The sequence below is a fragment of the Phasianus colchicus genome, chromosome 7 (assembly GCF_987193195.1).
Source record: "Phasianus colchicus chromosome 7, bPhaCol1.hap1.1, whole genome shotgun sequence".
Lineage (NCBI taxonomy): Eukaryota > Metazoa > Chordata > Aves > Galliformes > Phasianidae > Phasianus > Phasianus colchicus.
Window position 1 is genome coordinate 5,331,629 of NC_143442.1, and position 19,489 is coordinate 5,351,117.

At 37.2% G+C, this 19,489-nt stretch overlaps 1 protein-coding gene and 1 long non-coding RNA gene across 2 annotated transcripts in view; one reads left to right on the plus strand and one right to left on the minus strand.

Annotated features, from left to right (window-relative positions):
- LOC116227273 (von Willebrand factor D and EGF domain-containing protein-like) overlaps positions 1-19,489 on the plus strand; it is a 163,815-nt gene that overhangs the window by 101,515 nt on the left and 42,811 nt on the right. The window contains exons 18-20 of the mRNA XM_090143533.1: positions 2,838-2,975; positions 4,922-5,074; positions 6,621-6,785. Coding sequence (XP_089999659.1) covers positions 2,838-2,975; positions 4,922-5,074; positions 6,621-6,785 — 456 coding nt within the window. The remainder of the gene's footprint in view (positions 1-2,837; positions 2,976-4,921; positions 5,075-6,620; positions 6,786-19,489) is intronic.
- LOC149917192 (uncharacterized) overlaps positions 1-19,489 on the minus strand; it is a 181,510-nt gene that overhangs the window by 23,899 nt on the left and 138,122 nt on the right. Inside the window, exon 3 of the long non-coding RNA XR_016468114.1 lies at positions 6,924-7,186. This is a non-coding gene — a long non-coding RNA (uncharacterized LOC149917192). The remainder of the gene's footprint in view (positions 1-6,923; positions 7,187-19,489) is intronic.

Below are 19,489 nucleotides of genomic sequence, written 5' to 3' on the forward strand. Positions count from 1 at the left end.
GAGAGCTTCCAAAACATCACTGCAAGAGAAGAAGGATAAAGAACAAAGTGTTTTGCTGAATGGTAGCAATTCAGGTGCATCTGTGTATCTCTGGCAGTCTAAGTGCACAACGCAGAAAAAGGAACAAGGCAGGGAGAGGCATAGGAAAATGTGAGAGGATGATGATTCCAGAATTATTAATACTTCTGATTTCTGCAGAGGTTAACACATGCTTATCTCATTGTGCGTTCAAAGCTCATTCATTCCCCTGCACCGGTGTTAACAAGAATTCCTATTGTTTCTTCTTTTGGTCACTGAAAGCAAGGGTCTTATCTTCTTGAGAACAGAACACCTCCTTGAAAAAACTGTATCTAAATCATAAAACCATCCTTTCTTTTCCTATGTATCCATTCATTAATACAGGGGCAGAGGGGAAGAGAAGGAAATTGGAAAAAAAAGAAATTGTTCACAGTTTATAATAACCTTACAGTCTCTCAGTGAGATTTCCTCTTCATTTAGATTCAGCTTAACTTGAACACAGTCAAGAAGTCCTTCTCTACATCTGTAGGTGGTCAGCTCCTCTCAAGGCATGAAAGGAGTTGATCTTCTCAGCCAATTTCTCATGCGGGGACAGAGAAATAGAGCTGGCAAGGAAACAGATGTTTCAACCTTGCAACCTAAAGATCTTTTATTCCTAATATTTTCATTTGTGTGGTAGCAGTGTCAATAGAATTGGGACTCCCTTGTGTTGCAGCACACTGGAGGTCACACAGGCACAGTAACTGACATTTCTTGTTGAAGACAATTTTCTATCAATTTCTACTGCCTCTCCAGCAACCTTCAGCAAAGTTTAAGACTTTCCAAATGTTCGCCACAGATACTGCTGGATTAACATTATGCCAACACTGATCAGATAGCATTTAAAATTGTCTCCTTGAGTGAAATGAAGTGGTGCTTGCATAGTTCAACATTTAAGTTGGTTGGGTGGGTTTTAAACTTTAGGCTGTTATTTATGGTTTTCCTTCGCTTTTCGTTATTCTCTCATTTTTGAGATTTTAAAGCCAGCCATGTGCTAAACAGTGTGGGAGAAAGAGGGAAAAGAGGAAAAGGGATTGAGGAAGAAGGAGATCTTGTTACCCAAACTGTGAACTTCATTCCTACTTTGATTGCCCATAGTATCATATTATCATGTTTCATCTTTAAACTATACTTAGGGAAAGAAAATAATTATCAATCCAAATGGAAGAAAACTCATTCAGTGTTTCCCACAATATGATGTCTAATAATTTCCTAATGTGTCATCAGAAAGCAGTATCAGATAGAAACAGCATGATGCTATCAATGTGCTAATTAAATTATACAGTATAAACAATAATCCAAAATGTAACAAAAGAGAAAAAATAAATTAATACCTGTAACACTAGGTGATGTCCAACATGCATAAAACAGGGAGTGCTTTCCTAAGCAAGAAGCATGTGCTAGTAGAACAACCTCTATTCAGCTGGCAGCAGAAAAGGGACATGACTTTTGTTCTGCTGTTCATTTTTTTTTTATTACCCACAAGAGAAAGCAGACATGAGAAGGTGAAGTCACTAGCTTCACTGAGGCAGCACAACCAAGAGACACTTCAATTATATTTTCTTACATGAAGATGCTATTTTAACTTGAAAGGAGCTGTGGAGCCTCTCTGAAATGCTGAAGAAATGAGAGATTATGCTGCAGAAGATGAATAACAATGTTCTGTTTCTTTAATTCAGTCTTCTGTGACAAATGTGTGTTTCGAAGACAGAAGTTTTAAGAAGAAAAAGAGATTCTATCTTAGCCAACCTGAATATCCAATAAGGAACAAGCCATTCTGCACCTTAGGCACCATAAAGTCCCTTTTCTCGGACTCCCCAGAAAATGCCCCAATCTCATTGGATATTCTACAAGGAGCAAAGAACAAAGGGCATACCTTAACACAGATGTTATGGGATAGTTCAAGACTGGGCTATGTGTTCCAGTAACCAACAGCAGTCAAGCAAATTTTCTCAAGTGCACATATTCAGCATGTTTATCTGAAGCTCAAGTGAGTCTATAAACAACACTGCATTTGACTACTCCACATCATTTCATGTTCAGATAGTCATTTTAGCTTTGGGGTCAGCCTCCTCTACAGGTATCCATTCATTCATCCAGCACTGTGACTCCAAACATGAATTACTTCATGGGATTTTAAAATATTTACATCCAAAATCAGCAATAGCCACAATCCAATGTTTGGGGTTTAGATCCTATGGTAGCTTATCTTCTGAATGCCAGCTCTGTGGCTCAGAGATATTTTCAGACAGTTCCTTCAAATTTTAATTTAAATAGAAGAACCTGGTTTTTTTTAATTTGATCATTTTGTCAGATTCACCTTTAGCCAGACTCTATCAGGCTGTTGTACAATAAGCTATTAATAGTGTGACACTCCCATAGAAATGAAAAGCACAGAGTATCGCTATGTGACTCTTTGTATCCTAAAGCCAAAATGGGTACATTGGCTGCTTTGGTGTATGACAAAGATCTCACATAAACATGATAACAAAAACAGCAGGTAAGACATGAAAGGCAGAGCAATAATATATTTAATAAGCACAGTTTTCTAGGAGCTGTAGTCCCAAGTTCAGCACTCCTGGTGCCAACAACAGTACTAAATAGTCTGATAAAAGTATGTTTAAGGCCAGTTGTGGGGAAATTGATGCTAACGTGAGTGACATCCCCTGTAATGAGTTTACAGATGAGAAATAAGCCTGAAATGTTCTGAATGAACATTAGAGCTGAAGAATAAATAGGGAATATCTCCTGATTATTAACCTCCGCTTGTTTTGCCACAGGGCTTACTTGTCAGGAAGACAAGAATGAATGTGAAGAAGGTCTGTGTTTTCCTGGAGTGTCCTGCATGAACACCTTTGGATCATACGTATGTGGAATTTGTCCAAGTGGGATGGAGGGAAATGGTAAAACTTGCAAATGTAAGAGCATGATTTGTTATAATAGAAGGGTAAAAATGGGCCCACTTCTACTGCTGTTATCCTCAGTTGAGTACTTTGTCATTCACTTCAAGGACAGACTTTTAAATATACAAACCAGACTACTGTCATCTTATATTAATATGGATAATTGCAAATTGGTCTCAGTTTGCTGTTTTTCACTGCAGTTTAGTTTCGTTTTGATTAGAATGAACACCATAGCATACAAAAAAGGTATTTTTCAGATGTCAGCCAGATAATTTGCCAAGGACGTTCTCCAGATTCCCCGCTACTTCTCTCCTAAATAAATCATCCACTAACAAGTAGCTGGGGAGCACCTCCAGGATTAGTTCCGTTCTGAGTGAATGCTGAGCAGAATGGATGTGGGGTAAGAGAAAGAAGGTCCATGTGCAAATCCTTTACAAATTTCACCTCTCTCTGAGGTGCATTACACAAGAGGGCGAAGCTCACAGCTACTGAGCTTATGTTTGGCATGAGGTCATGCCAAAGATCCCAACAAGCAAAATAAAAGGCTGGGAACAACTTAATACCTCTCCAGTATGCATTGCTGAGGCAGTTCTCTGCAAACACTTTAGCAGGAAGCTACATTGACTTTCCACCACGCCTTTCTACTTTCTACGTTCCACCATTCTACTGCATGAGATGTGAAATACCCACACTCTGCTTTTTTCAGTCGCGAACACACGAGTCTTCTCCAATAATGACATCTGGTGAGCAAGAACAAGAAAACTCAACATTTGATGTATTGTGCACTCGGTTGTTGGGGTTTCCGATCAAGTCCAATAAGAAAATTATGTTAACTTTTTCTTATATTGACTGCCAAAAGAAAAAACTGATTTTGTCTGGTTTACTAAGAAACCCCTCAATCATATTGCCAAACATCTGTACAGAAATGTTTTCTTTAATGTCTTGTTTAGCTATGCTGATTATTTCAAAGTGATTTTGCACCTGTTTCGTGATTTTCTATTTTTCTAGGTAATTTGACTAACAAGGAAATTTATACAAAATTATGCTCAAAATAGATCAGAATCATAACTTCTTCCTATGCATTTTTTAATTGCAGATATATTTCCTTATTTCTAAAATACAAGTTTGTTAGAACAAGCAAAATAGAGTAACTAGAAATCATCCTTCCTTCTACTAACACACAGGCTTAACATGCCCACCCATACTTCCCTCACTGAAAGGTAAAGGCTTCTCAGAGGAAGGAGAAATCTGAAGTAACTTTATAACTGCTAAATTGGTTCATAGCTCACTGCATTATTCAATGTATATAAGTTTCATAGTCTCGGGCTTTGCTAGGAGCACAGAAAATCCAGGAGTCCCAGGACAACAGTTGTGTAACTTAGAACAAATGAAGACTTGGCAATCTCTAGATCGTCCAAGAAATTCTCTTCAAATGTTCTGTAAGTTGATATTTTCAAAAGGTTCCAGCAATCAGCTTTTCTCTTTACATTTATATATACTTAGCACAGATATTTTGAAACACACAAAGTTTGCAACTGAACTAAAGCCAACAAACACACACAATACAGTTTCAGGCAGAAGCTTTCAAGGAGAGGCAGGAATCAAACAAACTTCAGGTCCCAGGCATTTGTGCACAGTCTTCATCCAACACCACACATTGCACAGAGACCTGATGCCTTCCTACTGCCCTTAGCTCAATAAAAGATCACTGTGCATATTAAGTTTCTCAGATAAGCAAGGATTATTGAGTTTGTGCATTGTAATTTTTTCTATATTTGTGTAGGAGCTTTGCTGAATGCCAGCAGCTGACTCACCTGATTTACCTTTATTTGCTTGATGGTCAGCTTCCAGAGCAAACTGATGTCAAACTATCTGATTTGCTGTTACTGTTGCTTTTTATCATCAATCACAGCTAGTCCCTTAACACCTTGTTTCCTCGTCTCCATGTTTTCTTTTTACAGCTGTGCTTGCTGCTGACTTTACAAAAGCTTTAATCATTGACAACAACAATGGCAAAGGTGATTTGAACAAAACTGAGGTTGAGTGGCCACTGCAACCCTTAGAGACAAAGAATTCTCCTGTAATTAAGAATTTTAACATAAGCAATAATCGTGGTAGGTATAAAGAATACAAAATATTTTTCAGCTGTTCATAGACTCGTTAAGGCCAGAAAAGACCAATAAGATCACCTAGTCCAACCATAGAACCATACCACCATGTCCACTATGCTATGCCTACGTTGCAGTTTACATATTCAGGAATCATACATTTAACCATTTTAACAGTAAACTTAAACTGTTTATACAAAATTTATAAAGTTTATAATATATCACAGAAAGATAGAGTTAAAATCTCCTCAACACATCAGTCTGGAGATTGCTGCTAAACAATTTTGCATGGGAAAAGAGCCCTTGGAGCGGTAACAATCAGACTGGTCAGGCTTAAGTACAACCTCATCAGTTTTAAGACAGAACACAATCACTCCAAATCATAGTGATCAATGGAAAACAAGATGATAAGAATGACAGCTTATGCCAACTTGCCATAAACAAGTGGTGCTGAATTTTATTCCATCATCTGACTGGCAGTCACTGCATTAAGACCAAGCTTTGAGCATAAATCAATATGACTACAGCAGATGCTTTTCCCAGAATGTGACTGTCATCATTACAGCAGAACCCAGAGCACAGCAGCACTTTCAAAAAAGAGTATATATTGCTTATGTTGACCCACTTCTAATCAGTATTTCATTTTTCCACGATTTCCTAGTGAGAGCAGGGAAGAGAATAACTTAGACTTGGTATATCTGTTTTGTGGGGACATATGTGGGAGAAAATAGTCTTTTTTTCTCACCTTCTTTTACACATCTGTGCCAGGCTAGCCAAAACGTAACCAGAAAATGACTTTTCTACATATCTGTCATAGTGTTGTATGCAACATGCAATGACAACACTGGAAATGCTTGAGAATCATGATAGAGACTTCATGGAGGCCATTATAAAAGATCTACAACCATCATTAAGATTTTATTCATCATCTGTTCTCTGTCGACACTATTAAATACTTCACAGGGAGTTCATATTTGTGCTATTCAGTGACATCATAACTGTTAAAATACCATATACTACCAGTGTTTAATTTAGCACATATTTCTAAGATAATTAAAATAGTCTCTTGTCATACAAGGTTCAATACTTTGAAGATGATTTCTAGATCAGAAACATAAGTACTTGTCAGTGAATTCTTAAAGATAAGGTATATATGTACTATAAGATTTGGTGATTACTTTCCAATTATATGAGACCAGAATGATATCTGAATAACAGTTTCTTACTCAGTTAATCTTTCACTTCCACTGAAAATTACAGTTCCTATATTATCAATGATAAATGCCTAGCAACGTTGAGTTATAAACTTGTAAATATATAGAAGACTAATAAATCTTGCTTTAATGAGAAACAGCTGTTCTGTTATACTGTGCCTCCAGGACATTCTCATGCTTGGCACAAGGTTTGGGAACATTCTGCATTAATTACTCTTCAAAAGAATAAAAGCAGTTATAAAACTTTAGCTGAGCTTAGACATACTTACTTGTATATATGCATTTTGTCTGAGAAATGACAAAAAAAAACATGTTTGAACTTTCATTCTTTTTTCTAGGCCACGCAGCACATCAGCCCCATGTTACCACCTGTGCCAACAGGCCATGCTTTCCTGGAGTGCTGTGTTTCAATAGGAAACCCCCTTACATTGGCTATGTCTGTGGCCGATGTCCAACAGGGTTTTTTGGAAATGGCAGAACCTGCAGCAAAGCCTCCAGACCAGGTACTTTCTAATTTTTGGAATTTTTAAATAGTTTTGCAGATGAAGGCTGTAAGTGAACCTGAAGTAGCATGGCATTACAATACGGCGTGCTTTAAAGTCAAACCCCAGTGCCTTTTTTCCAACAGTGAATACTCTTACCTGACAAGCAGCACGTCCTATTTCAGGAGTCCCTGTCTCTCAGCAATGAGATTCACCCTCTCATTTGCCACTAGTAGGATTCTTCAGGACAGGATTTATTAGATGTATGAATCACCACATCTGTATTTCTGCTACCACACAGACATATGATTTCAAAACATGTTTCCTCCTCCGTAGGATAGGAACATGACGCATGCCAGTACCACTCTGCTTTCCTTTCCTCCTAAGTCATTTGTGGCAAGGCATCTGTTCTCCAAGGTAACCTGTGAAGATGATGATGAACAAAGTGCCATGTAAGAACAACTATAGCAGCAACATGATGGCAACAGATAATTAAAACATTTCAACAGCATACTTTGTAGCCTAAGCAGCATTCTTTCTTTGGGAATTCTGACACTCAGCTAGCCCATTAATCTCTGAGGACTGATCATTAGAAGAGGTCTTCTGTTATGACAGGAGGAAAGCTGGGTCCTGACCTCAAGCAGAAAATGGCAATAGCATAGCAACCACTTATCAGTCATCCAATCTTGCTCTCTCAATGAAATTCTCATAATTCAATGCATAGTTCTCTAGGGACAGTCTGGATGGCTGTACTCTTTTCACTGCACAGAGTGATTTGCCAGGAGAACTGATGTTTACTCCCTAATAAAAGTAGTTATTAGGTCAAGTTCCCTGTTTTTCCTCTAAATCTTTTTCTTAAGCATTCAAGACAGACTCACTTGAAACGTATTAGGGTATTCCCTGACCTCCTACACTTTACAAACCTACTCTCACTCCTCATTCTGTATCCAAATCAATGGCTATTGCCTAGGTGTTGTATTTTAATGCACACTTTCAAAGCCAAAGCAATTTTACTGTTTAGAGTGGATATCATCCTGCCTTTTTGAACTACAAATTGATTTTAGCCAGTTCTCAGAATTTAAAGGTCACAAAAAATAAAGCTAACATTTTCCTTGCTCTGTCTTGCAATGGATATGTACATTGTATTAGTTTATCTGAGGCATAACGTCAGCTATTGACTGTTCTGTAACTTGGCGAAGCTGTAAAAGCAGTTGAGCAAAAAACTATATATCACTATGCATATAAATAAAATAACATTTCTGTCACTGCCTAAAGTTCCACCTTGCCATTAATTGCATAATGGGATACATGTTATATACTCCAAAGGTCATTTCAGTGCTGCTGAATAAAACAAAAATTCTACAGCTATTTATACCTAAAATCAAACAAATCCTTAGCTCCCTTCTCAGCCTCAGAAACAACTTTGAATTTTTTTCTGGGCTTCAGGAACTGTAACTGCATTACTTTCTATCTTTCTTGCCTTATGTAAGATGTCTGTACATTCCTAAGCCATGGGCAAGACCAGCCTTTAAAACAGTCATGTTCCTCAAGATCAAATGGGAGTAGTCCTTCATTTCTGTATTTAGAAATGAAAGAATTTTCTACAGCTTTATGTGTCCTAATTTATAACTAAAATGATCGGTTTAACTCTCTTACACATGTGCTTTGCTAGTTCAAGCAGAAGTATTGTACAGCATTGATGATTAAAAGATATCAGACAAAAAGGAATGAATTTTCAATTAACTTTTTGTACAGTTACGGATTAAGAATATTGTGAAATCCTCCCTGTTAGAATAATGGCTTCTCTCTCTTGTAATTTACGCTGTCATTCTTCAAACAAAACAGAACAAATCCTCTTCAGCTTGCTGCAGTGCTTATGAAAATACTGAGATTACATATGCCCCTTCTTCCCAACTCTAACTTCAATGTAAAAATGTTCGTTAATTCCTATTTTGTACTTTTATTAGCTGTTTCTGACGTGAAGTTATACTCAATTGTTACTATTTAAGGATTAATGGATAAGTATGCTTTCATATAGAAATCACAAAAATTACCCAACTGCCTTTTCAGTCTACAGAGGAGAAAAAATTATGCCAGGAGAAATTTTTTTTCCTAAGTCCCTGTGACAAAGAAGACGCACTTAGAAGCCCTTCAGTTCTGATTTCTAATCAGCAAAATACATTTGCTCAGCGTCGATATGTGATAGGTATTAATCTTTTGATGTGCTTGGCATACTGCAAACTCTGTATTTTCCACAAACAATTTTCTAAGCTCCCCTTGGCTGCTCTGCCATTAGTGTAGGGCTTACTTTCTTTCTCACATGCTTTACCTGGTTGGTATCAGTAGTCAGTATCAGTTTAAGTCAATCAAACTTAATGTCAATAATTTTTGAGGTCCATCAGATTAGTCTTGAGGAACAAAAATTCAAGTATCAAAAACCCTTATGGAAATTCATACATAAATGATAAGTTTTAAAAATGCATTCTCCTATGTAATGTTTTCAGGTAAGCAAAAAAAAGAAAAAAGTATTTCTCTCCCTCCAAAATCCGTAGAGCAGCTGACCTATATTTTTTAAAATTTACTAGAAGTGTCAACAGTCTCTTAAATTTGCTGTCAGTGCAATAAGAAGGAAAGGCTAAGGAATCTAAATCTTCACTGGGCACATTTCACATTTGTTTAAAACATCTGTTAACTTTTTGTTGGAGAACCATATCTGCTATATCAAACCTTGCCATATCACAGACCATGTTCTCAGCATAAAGAAAATGAATATATCTGGACGGGGATGCTGGTGATGTGACTGCAGGTTTCAATATTAGATCAGATGCTACCAATATTCTTCTAGACTGTTTCATCACTCACAGTCTCAGAGATACCCATCTGTTTGAACTTTTTTTCTATCAGGTTAGAGACGTAGTTGTCATCACTAAAGATTTATTTTTTTCCTATTAGTAAATCAGCAACTTTACTGGACAAAGCAGTGCCACATCCATCACCGATAAAAGACTGCTCAGAGCCAGCTTGTTCTGCCTCTTCTGGTTTAAGGAGCCAAAGATCAGGGGAGAAAATTATTTTATGATCTCTGTGAGTGAGTTCTGCTCTTTCCATTCTGAGCACCACTGCAGACACTCCTGCCACAGCAGTTAATTTGCAGTATTGTTGAGATTTGCTACTTGATATAGTTTTGGATTTGCCAGCTATTTGTTATGTTTATGTCCTCTACTTTACACTATTCCAGAACCTGCAGTGTGCTTCTGAATTCACTTTGATTTTACATCAAGGAAACCTCTGTGACCTTCTAATTTGTACCACTGTGAGATCAACACCCAGGTGTGAATTTAAAAGCTGAATACAGTATGTGAATTAAAAGAAGGGATGCATTTGAACACATAGTGCTCCAGAAGAGCACTAACACATAAGAACCTATTATTCTTAACTTTCAGCTTTGAAATTGTTGTCATTGTTAACAGTCATCAGTGATCACTGTCCATGAAAAATACATAACTCCTTCAAAACAAGACAATAAGAGTTTTGGTTACCAACACAAGGCTCCAGCTCTGGGGCTAATTGCAAGAGTAGGGACTTCTTGCTGTCTGGAACTAATTAAATGATTTTACTTCAAGAAGCGACTAAAGAACGTAGTGGAATCCTTTCATCAAACAGAATTGATGAATTTGCATTAAAAAGATCAAGGCTCAAATTCCAGTCTTACTTACAAGAGTGTAAATCAGAAGTGATTCCATTAAATGAAGAGCACTGCCCTAACAGCATGAGCCTCGGGAGGATGAAAAATGTGTAAATGTAGGCACATCACACACAGAACTTCCAGCTACAAAGTCTGTATGTACTGGTAAATATAGATACAACACTCACACACTTTACAGCATTCAGAGGATGCTGTACAGTGAGGAGCCAATTGGTCCTGACTGTTTATGTGACACTTGGTTGAAGGCAGCAACATTTCAGCGCTGCAGTCATCAGCTGTGAAGTTGTCTGAGAACCTTGCAAAAAAGACATAATAGAAATGCAAAATAAATAGAAAATTAAATACTGCTTCGATCTGGCGCTGTATGGTCACAGATCTCAGCTGCCTATTCCTGTGGGCTCTGAAACTGGGAAGCATTGCCTACAGCTGACTCTGACCATTGAAACCCTGGACACAGAGTTCATCTTTAATCATTGGAACTTGTGTTGGAATTTGCTGATCCCTTTCCTAAAACTATGTTTCAGTGTTTCAATTTTGTGTATTTCAGGCTCAAATGTACATTTTTGCAAACTGACCACTCATGCTGTGATGGCTCCTCCTAGGAGTATGTGATGAAATGGCAGATGAAGAATGTTTAGAAATGACACACAAAGACATTCCTTACAAATTTAGGTTCATGAAAAACACATTTCTGCAAGTCATATACCAGTAATCATCAAGAGGGTCAGCCAGATGTTTTGGACATAAGCTGTGACCCTTTTCTGCCCTCTGAGTAGGCAACTGCCTCTGAAAGGCCACTTCTGTACTTATCAGAGTAGATAGAGAACCTGAGAGTCTTTTAGATGGCTTTTTCCTCCTTAGGAATATCTAATACAACATCATGCATTTTCAGAAAAAATACAACAAGGGCCCCCACAGTATATGCTATGACCCACATATAATAACTAAAGTAGGCACAGTGGGAATAATATGTTTAGATAGTTTAAAATATAAACAGTTTCCAGCTTCACTGATCCTTACACTCTGTCAATCCAGAATTCGTTAAGTGCTTCCAATCCAGATGATATATTCAGGAAATGATGTAGCTCAGCAATAGAAGCCCAATGAAGCCCAAGCTATAAAACCACTAGGAAAGAGGACTAAGCTATATGCCACGAATAATATTTACATTCAATCAGAGCATCAAGCACAGATTAAATTTCTCTCCTACCAAGAATGTGCCATCTTTTGCTTAAGCAATCCCCATGCCATCATGACTTTTAAGTGATAATAACAACTCAGTCTCCAAGAAATAATCTTTGGAGGATAGAGGCCCTACAGGGGTCTTTGTTGATGTTGTTTTCTTTTATTTTGCCTTTTTTTTTTTTTTTTTAATGTTAGCAGAATAGAGAGCAAGATTATCTCCTTAAAATTTCCAATCCTATTTAATCATCTGGCTATAACAGCTCTAGCTTTTAACGTGAGCCAACCCTGTTTCCACAAATTTGATAATGTTGTTGTTTTCTTAAAGGCACTTAGAAGCCTTTTAAAATTGTAACTCATACTGGACCAACATCCTGGAGTCATTCAAGCGATGCAAGTGTTTTGCCACTCAATATGGAAGCAAAGCCAAAGATAATGAAAAGGACTGGTAAACAATACAAAGTGGAATACATTACAGTGGGGAGAAAGGGAGACCCATTATCTTCTTTGTAGCTATTAAAGCCTTATATATTTATATATATATATATATATCTGCATGTATATGTATAAGAAAATGTACAGATAGTTGCCGCTCCCATCAGATGAAGATGTAGAAAACTTGTTAAAGCATGATTTCACTCAAGGTATTTATATCTGCTTTTAAAGTATTAAAATAGATTCATTACTGTTCTCCAGCAAGGCATAACTCAGATTGTTTCTTGGCTTTCATATGTAAAGTAACTCATTTTTATGTGTTTACAGCCCAAAACAACATAATTATTATTTCAGACCATTTACTTCTTGAATTAAAAAAAAAAATAAAAAAATCAGTAAAATATTCACATTTAAGCTATTTTTCCTTTGATGAACTATTGTGGATTTTCTTTTGAAGAAATGTTAGAAACTTTCTTTATAATCTATTATTACATTCTAAAGGATTCTACATAGAGGTTTCAGACAATTAGACAGGGATGCTTCAGAGAGGATCTGCCTTGATTTTTCCAGTTCTGCATATATCTATCAACTTGTTCAAGTCAATGGAGAGTCTAAAGGCCCATGAGGCATCATCAGATAAGAACACAGTTTTTATTAATTTTTCCATCTCTCTGAGTGCTGAGCTGAAGTAAAATATACTGCCAATTCCTGAATAGAAAATATAATTTAGTTCTATGAAATCTATCTTAATGCTGTCTTTATAGCTGCTGAAGTAATACAGTTGTGGACTAAAATAATTGGAGAAGGAAGGACACAAAGATGAGAATAAAAGCTCAGGTCTGAAAGGCGTGCAAGGGATTACAAAAGAAAGGGCAATGATGTGACTTTGAGGGGGTTAAATGAATGATCCATAGTGTTTTCAAACACACCCATACTTCTTTACCTCCTGTTTTGTTAGCTGGAGGTTCAGAGAAAAATACAGGAAGAACACTTCTAAAAATTGCAGGAGAAAATGTTTTAGAGCCAATGAATGCATGGAGCAGAGAGAGTAACAAAGGAACAGAAAGCAGGAAGTCTTCTGTGAGAAGGGTGAGAGCTCACCAGATATGTTGAGTTTTCCTTCCCTGGAAAAGAGCTTTTCAATTAAAGCTTGAAATGAATTGGCATGTGGGATTGATGTTTGGGAAAAAACAGTATATTTCTAAAAAGAATAAATAGCTGATTCATAAATATCTATAAGCAATCTGAAAATGATATCGATAATGGAAAATATTGAAAAAGACAACTAAAAGAAAATAGAACGCTGGGGAGCATGTTCACATCTCCGCAATCAATAAATCTCACACCATTTTTAGAAAACACGACCTCACAAAACACAGCCTTTAAAATTTCCCTTGAAGGCTTACAGAAAGCATCACAAAAGGCAAAAATAAATAAATAAATCCGCAGCAGAACAAAGCAGCAAAACCCAAGACTCAACACTGCTTACAAACAAAGGAAGAGACTACTTTTCTTTCCTCACAGGCTCAGTTTTTCCATATAACTTGGAGCTCAATGCCTTCTTGCAATGTCCTTGCACTTTACCTCCAATCCTTTGTCCTAAGAACAGTACTAACTAAAAGCTAGACACCTCCTAGGAACACAGATACGTGTATCTTACATAAAGCTGCCATGCATTAGGGTAGGTCTCATGTTTAAAGGTTTTCTTATTTTCAGACCCGTGTGTTGTTTTAAAAACCCAGGCATTGTTTTGATATTTGTTGATTATGAAAGGGATTATTGTGAATTTTATGTTTTCCTTGACATTACCTACATGCTTTGGAAAATGTTCTCTGACATGTAGTCAGTAATGCCATTTCTATGTTCATCATACATTTGTTCTTTACTCATTCTCTCTGTTCAACACTTGTTTAAATTCCTTGATATTTTCCTCTTTTTCCTGTTTTCCTATCTTGCCTTTGTATTCATAAAGAAAAACAACAATCCATATGCTCATTAATATTCTTTTATATAACTACCCATTCTTCATTGGGTCCATTGCAGAACCATTTGCCTTTTTCACAGCTTACTAGTAGGATAGAATCTTCCCTTGATTAGTCAACAATCACACATTTTTTCCTCCCCCCTGCAATTCTATTGCTAGTTCACGTCTAAAATTTGCCAAGTTCAGCTATAGTAACACTTCACCTTTCAATATTTGCTCTTTTGACTGTAGGGCATTTGAGTCACCAGTCACCATGATGTCTCTAGTGGTACTTTTTTAAGCTGGTACAGCTTGGCTGAAATCAAGAGGGAAACATTTCTGCAAAACTGATCCCAGTGGTTATTTGCAGAGAAGTACTGCCTGACCTGTGATTCTCTCTTTGCACCAGATATTGCCCCTAAGCAGAATAAAGTACTGTTGGGCTTAGTTATGTGTCTTCGTATAGAGTATCTTGATTGTAGTTTTACAACTTCTAAGTTGTAAAAATTACTTCAGAACAGTTGAATAAGAATTTAACTTCCTCCGTGCTGAAGAATCTAGAGAATTGACTTTTTCAGGCTCTACTACTTCAAGAACTTTGAGACTATCTACCAAGCTTTCCTTCAGTGTGAATGTTTTTCTGAGGTTCTCTGGAACTCTGTGCACTGTAATGTAACATAGCCTCTATGTTGAGGTAAACGGAATCCTCTTAATTTACTTAAAATACAGTTCACTCTTTAGGAACTTTGAGTTTGGATGCTTCCAAGTAATGCCAAAGATAATCAACAGAATGCTCACAAACCAGCATCCATAGATTCATTTGCTGATATGTGTAGGAATTATCTACTCTGAAAACAGGGAGATACCTAAATAAAGTTTAGTGGGTGAACTGGCTGCAGATCCCATGTTTTCTCCTCCACAATAAGCATTGAGACAGAATTGAATGATTTTATGTTTCAGGCATACAAAATAAACTTGTATTGCAAATTTGCAAATAATGAATGGTTTTGCAGAATGATGTATGTACAGCTGCAGCCACATTTGACAAACAAGAGTGCAACAGAGAAAGGAATGGTTATAATGCCAGTTCCATAGAATATTCCCTACTGCTCATGGAATTGGTAGGTGAAAGGGAAGAAAATTGCTCAGATAGCAACAGCAGCAACAGAATCTCATTTTCTTCCAGGCTGAAACATAGTTCATGGAGAGTGAACTAGATGCTTTCCTTCTAGTTTTATAATTAAGGCAACGAAAAAGTGAATTAACACAGAAGTGATGGTTTGGGATCCCAGAGTTTACTGAGGCTGAATGTGCCTATACAGACAGATGCAGAGCAGTGCAACTGCTTTGCACGTGTGCTGATCTGTCTGGATGCAAAGCACATTAGGTTCACAAGCTGTTGAGCTGCATCAGCCTAATAGCCTGGCTACAGTCTGACATATTCTGTCCACCTATGCACAGTGAATGGCATAGGCATAAGCTTCACATCTCTTTCTGATTGGTGAATTCCAGATCTAGGCACCTCTTACAGAAAATACTGATATCTTCTATTTCCATATTTTTCAAGGAGGGGATTAACTTTTGCCTGTGCTTATTTTGAATGTGAAGTGTGTACCCAAACTCTTTTACACTGTAGGTGACTTTTCAATTTTTGTCAGCAAAACATGGGTAAAGCATCATGGTCTCTAAACTGAAGCTACTGTCTAAATTTGTAATATAATTCCAATCTAAGTCTGAAAAACTATAAAAATAATCCTGGGATTACACCCTCTGTACAACTTAGGAAGTCAAAGCTGCACCTATTTTAAAGGAGTTGAGGGATTTTTCCAGTTGAAGGTTTTGCAAGTTACTGTTTGCGATTGTAAGCAAAGGGATCTCAGTGACTGGGGAAGTTCAATCAACTTCCAAATGTAGAGAAATTCAGGATGCTTGAGAGCAAGGAAGGGAGAATCAAAGTTTTATTGTTGGATATTCGGGAGGGGAAGATTTTAGGGCATGCTTGGATGGCCAAAGAAAAGATGTAGCAATTAAATAAATTCTGAATAGAGAAAAAAGTTATGCCAGAACTTCATCAAATAAAAATTAAGAGCTGATGGAAAAACAGAATTTCCCTAGAGCTTCCTATTGACAGCTGCTCTGTTTCCCCTTTCTCACCAAGTAAACACAGAAAAAATATTAATGTGGCATAGCAGAGAGATAAATGGTTGATCTCCAGTGCCCTGGTAACAAGGCTTCTTAGACCAGTGTAATTTTTCTGTTCTCTCTTGACATTTTAAATAAGATGTATGTGCTGGTGGATGTTTCAAATTTTAAATGATGACCCACATAGTGTAATATGTCAGAAGAGCATTTCTCTGTCGAGGTTCTTCTGAATGAGAAATGTGCTACACAGCATGTACTACTAAATGTTAATAGCTCTAAAACTACACAAATTGTAAATTTATTGAATTGTGTTAATAATGAGATGAATTCTTATACTACTCTCAGAATTCTGAAGCAGTTGCAACCTGATCAGAATTGAAGGTGTCCATAATGCTCCAAACTGACAGGTGGGAGAGAGAACACAGACAGATGATCTCACTAAGAAGAAGGAACCAATCTTCAGCTGAAGAGTAGGCTGGTTTTGGGAATTTTAGTGGATTAAAGGACAAAGCAACACCTGGATTACAACACAGGGACCACAGGGCAATGCTGATGTGATTACATAAAAAAGCATGCTTACATTTAAAAAAAAAAAAAAAAAAACTTTAAATTTTTAACTAATAGCTGTGAAGAGAAGCACATCAATGGAGTTGTAGTAACTACTCATATCTATAAGGAGTTTACAGCAAGAGTGTGAGCTGTCAGCTATGGCTCAGAGTGTCTCCAGGGCATTATTTGAAGGTGACTGAGTCTAAGACTAGTGAAGACTTGGATGAACAGCACAGACAAATAAGGTCACTGGCATGGTCCATTCTGTCCCAGGCAGAGAATGAAATTCTCTCTCTCTGAGAAATGACTGATGCCAGAAAGGGATGGGATTTTTCCCAGTTCAAGTCTAGACATAGCCGATTGCTGAAAGCTTGCAAATGCAAAAAATAGCTAGAAACTAAAAAGAGAGAAAATAGATTAGATTGCTTTTCTGTGTTTCAGTGATGACGACTCAGCTTGGATTTTAGAGACTGTTGAGTGTCTGCTGTGTTTGTGAACTGCTATTTTCACTAGGTTTTATAGCTGTTTTATTACCTTCAGAATGAACATGATCCAATTCATCTATGGATAACTAGTAGGTACTATAAAATGCCATTCAGGCAAGAGAAGAAATCAGAATTTGCTCTACTTTAACAACATCATTGTGGCTTTGGCATGCATGAACCAGATACTGATTATGATGATTCTGATGTATAAGCTTAATACAAGCAAAACAAAGAACTTCAAACACTGGGTAGGTAAACCAATGGTGGAGGGGTTCTCATGTGGGGGACTTCCAGCTCCAGATAGATGGAAATATACCAGTGTTGAGTTGGATGAGGGATGGATTTATTTCTCTAAAATCTGGTCTCCTTTGTTCTATTTTCTGCCATACAGGGAGCCTTACACTGTCCTTACAGTGGTTTATCTCCATTGATAGGAATGGAGTATTTTCCACACACTGCATCAGATTCTCAGTCACTTATCCAAGACTGAAGAATTAACAGTCGCTCCCACTGCTGCACGTATCCCAGTTAGTACAGCCAGAAATACTTAGGTAGTGAAAATGTATTTTTGTACCATTGTATAACCTTGAGCACTTTGTCTTGTCAATTTTTTGTTATTTTCATCCAGTCCAATATGTAATCATACAGTAGCATCACAGAGAAAACCAGATTCACACAATCACATTTCTGCATTAATAATGGGTTATACATTTGAAGATATCGATCGACTGCAAGGAAAATAAATTGAAGTAATACAGAATTTGAGAAAGCTGCTGACTACAGACAACTGAGCCTGCAGTCTTTGGGTATATTTCTTTGTTTTGGAGTATTTAGGTATCTGGAAAAATGCAGAAATAATTTTTCAGGTACACCAGAATAATTTTATCAGTTTCTAATCTGAACTAAATGTCACATATCTTTGTAAGTAAAAATAAGAAATAATGAAAGCTGAAAGGACACTGAACCAGCCATATTTGATCAATGCCAGGTTCCCATGACAATATGTTAGGAAATTTGGTGGTCCATTGAAATAACGTGATAAGAAACCTTAATCTGTACATGTGGTGAACAAACAACCAAAGTCTATCACTGGTCTTCATAGGTATTTCTATTTGAGATATAAAAACTGCACTATCATAGATATGCTCCAACCACAGCACGTTCTCACTTACAGGGAAGGCTGAAAATTATTTGCAAGATGATATCACCTACATCATCTCTTAAGTAATTAAAAGATTTCCTCACTCAGGTAGACAGTAGATCCCCTCAGTAGTTAGTAAAATTCAGACAGGATGAAAAAACATTTGATTACAATACAGTGGAAGGAGCTTAAAGCTGTAATCAGGGCTCATTTGGGAAATTTGTCAGAGAGGTCATTTGGCCTTTCACTACCATTCATGTTACTTCTGGTCCCTGAATCAAATTTTGTAAAGGCAGCAACAATCATCTGTTACTTATAACTTTCTGCGGGGATATTTCTTTCATCTTTCTCGGGTTCACTGCTACAAATCCTTTAACTTTAATCTTTCATACTCTTGTCGCTGATGTCCTTCCTGGCTGAAGATCTCCTTTCTTCCATTCCGTGAAATGCATCATTAATCAGCCTTGTCTTGGACAGTAAAGCCCTGTATTTACCTACTGCTGATGTCCATAGCTTGATCCAGCATCACACACCACTCTAAAACATCGTGCTTCAGGGCAACAAAAACTCATCTGCCAGCAGAAGAATGATACTGCTTAACACAGCTTTGGTTGCGAGGATTTCCTTTGATCTAGTCAACGTTCCAAGTTTCTTTTTGACCTTCACCAAGTGTCTTAATCTCTTTCCTTGCTAACTATGACTAATTTCTACATCAACAGGAGTTTTAAGAAATTGATTAATATTTATATTCAAAAGGTAGAGCTACACCTTACACAGGGTTAACTCTAGAACCTCATGAGGTTTTTTTGTTCAGAATCCAATATATTCTGTTTCCTATGGAGTGAGTATGCCAGAACTGGTTAAAAATAGCTTCTTCCATTCATTAGAGTCAGCAGATAGCCATTAATCTTCCTGAAAGTATTGATTCAAACTACTCGTCTCCACTTCCAAGGCTCTTCACAGACTACCCTCTCTCCATCTATCATCCCTCCTTGCAACGGAAAAGGTGGCTGGCTTTGTAACAAGTGGGTGACAGTTACAAACCAGCATTCTTTCTTACATGCTGCCCCTCACGCCTGGAGGGAGCTGTACACACTATTAACAAAGCTTTTCCATTTGTCT